The 1,642-nt window shown below is 39.8% G+C and overlaps 1 protein-coding gene across 5 annotated transcripts in view; it reads right to left on the bottom strand.

Annotated features, from left to right (window-relative positions):
* LOC104788396 (COP9 signalosome complex subunit 1) overlaps positions 1-1,642 on the bottom strand; it is a 6,915-nt gene that overhangs the window by 3,523 nt on the left and 1,750 nt on the right. The window contains exons 2-3 of one of the 5 annotated variants that reach the window (XM_019238525.1): positions 1,229-1,582; positions 190-510 (exon numbers count right to left, since the gene is read on the bottom strand). In XM_019238525.1, the coding sequence (XP_019094070.1) occupies positions 190-510; positions 1,229-1,582 (675 nt within the window). Of the gene's footprint in view, positions 1-189; positions 511-1,228 lie in introns of all 5 variants that reach the window. The other 4 variants (XM_010470733.2, XM_019238527.1, XM_019238528.1 and 1 more) reach the window with 4 other exon arrangements.

Genomic DNA, 1,642 nt, shown 5'->3' with positions numbered 1-1,642 from the left:
CTTGCCAGGGCACAGAGTCCACCATAGGTGGCAACATCTTGAGGAGCAATGACCTCGTTATAGGAATTTCCAAGTTCTGGATTAACATCTAAGAACTGCACGAGAGAATATTCAAGTTCAAAGATTAAATTTCAGATATAATATGAATAGGATCCATAAGCACAAGAGCAAATATGACAAACAACAGACCTTACGAGCAGCTAGCTTGTACTTCTTAAGCTCCAAATGAGCTAATCCAGATGCACATCGCAGTTTTGCAATTACAATAGGGTCAAGGGTTTCTGGATTCTGCTCTGCCTTGTTCACATAACTTGTAACATGAGTAAACTGACCCATCTCGATGCTGACAAGAATCGCATTCATACACATATGAATGATGTGCTTCGCCGTAGTGCAGTAGTCCCGTGTTCGGATATAGTTCTTGAAAGCATCTCCAAGCGAACCACACGCATAATAGAAATCTCCAAAGTCATTGTAACCCATTCTAATGCTCTCCTTGATTAGATTTGTCTGTATACACATATCAAGAAGATGAATCACCATTCAAGTAATTAAACAATCCAGCAAGCTATTAACCAGAAAAGAGCTATGTAGAATGAACAAGCTGAGCAACACACAAACAAAACCACATACTTCAATCTTTAAGCAATCAATTGATAAACAATACCATCGAAATCAGCATTACAGAGTTGTTATTATACAGATAAACCATGAGCTAATTCTTATGCTTTCCTTGACCAAATTTGTATGTATAGTATACTCATATGAAGAAGATGAATCAACAATTATGCAATTACTGAATCAAGCAAGTGATTGACGAGAAAAAGCTATGCACACGCCAAAGAACACATAAACAAAACCACCCACTTCATTCTTTAGGCAATTAATTGAGAACCTAAACAGAATCATCAAAATCAGCAGTAAAAGAGTCATCATTAATCATTATACAGATAACCACGAAAAGCTTTGTCTTTATACTCATACTAAGAAGATAAGTCAATACTTATGCAACTACAAAATCAAGTAAGCCAGTGAAACGAGCTATGTGCACAGTAATCAACAAAACAACACCACATACTTCATTCTCTAAGAAACTAATCGAGATTCGAGAAACAGTGTCATCGAAATCAAGCACTAGGCAGTCATCATTATACACGCAATAAGCAAGGAACGCAGATAAAAGGAATTAGGTCAAAAATCTCGTTTGGGAAAAGGAAAACCTAATTACCCGATACGAACTGAGCTCATTCTCCAGCTTTGTTTTCTTCTGTTCAGCACGACGCTCGACGGATTCACACCAAGCCGAATCCATCACATACTTGTCCCCAAGCTTGCCATTAATCTTACTGACGACTTCTCTGAACAACTGCGTATTCTCACCCTTTTTGATCTCATCGTAAGCCATCCTCAATGCTTCAAGCTGAATCGTGTGGTTTCCTCCGCAGTTGTTAGCGATGAAGAGAAGCCGAATGATCTTCGTGCGACCTTTGTAGAGCGTCGCGTAAGCCTCGATGTCAAGCGGTTCGCCACTTATGATAGTAGGTCTTCGATTAGACGTCTCTTCGCCTCCGTTAGTGCACATCTCCATCATCGGTCCACTCGCTTCGTCGTCTCGCTCCATTGATTCGTCGGGTTAGGGTTT

This window comes from Camelina sativa, chromosome 16, assembly GCF_000633955.1.
Source record: "Camelina sativa cultivar DH55 chromosome 16, Cs, whole genome shotgun sequence".
Lineage (NCBI taxonomy): Eukaryota > Viridiplantae > Streptophyta > Magnoliopsida > Brassicales > Brassicaceae > Camelina > Camelina sativa.
The sequence above is the reverse complement of the archived record's forward strand: the minus strand, read 5'-3'. Positions and strand labels throughout refer to the sequence as shown.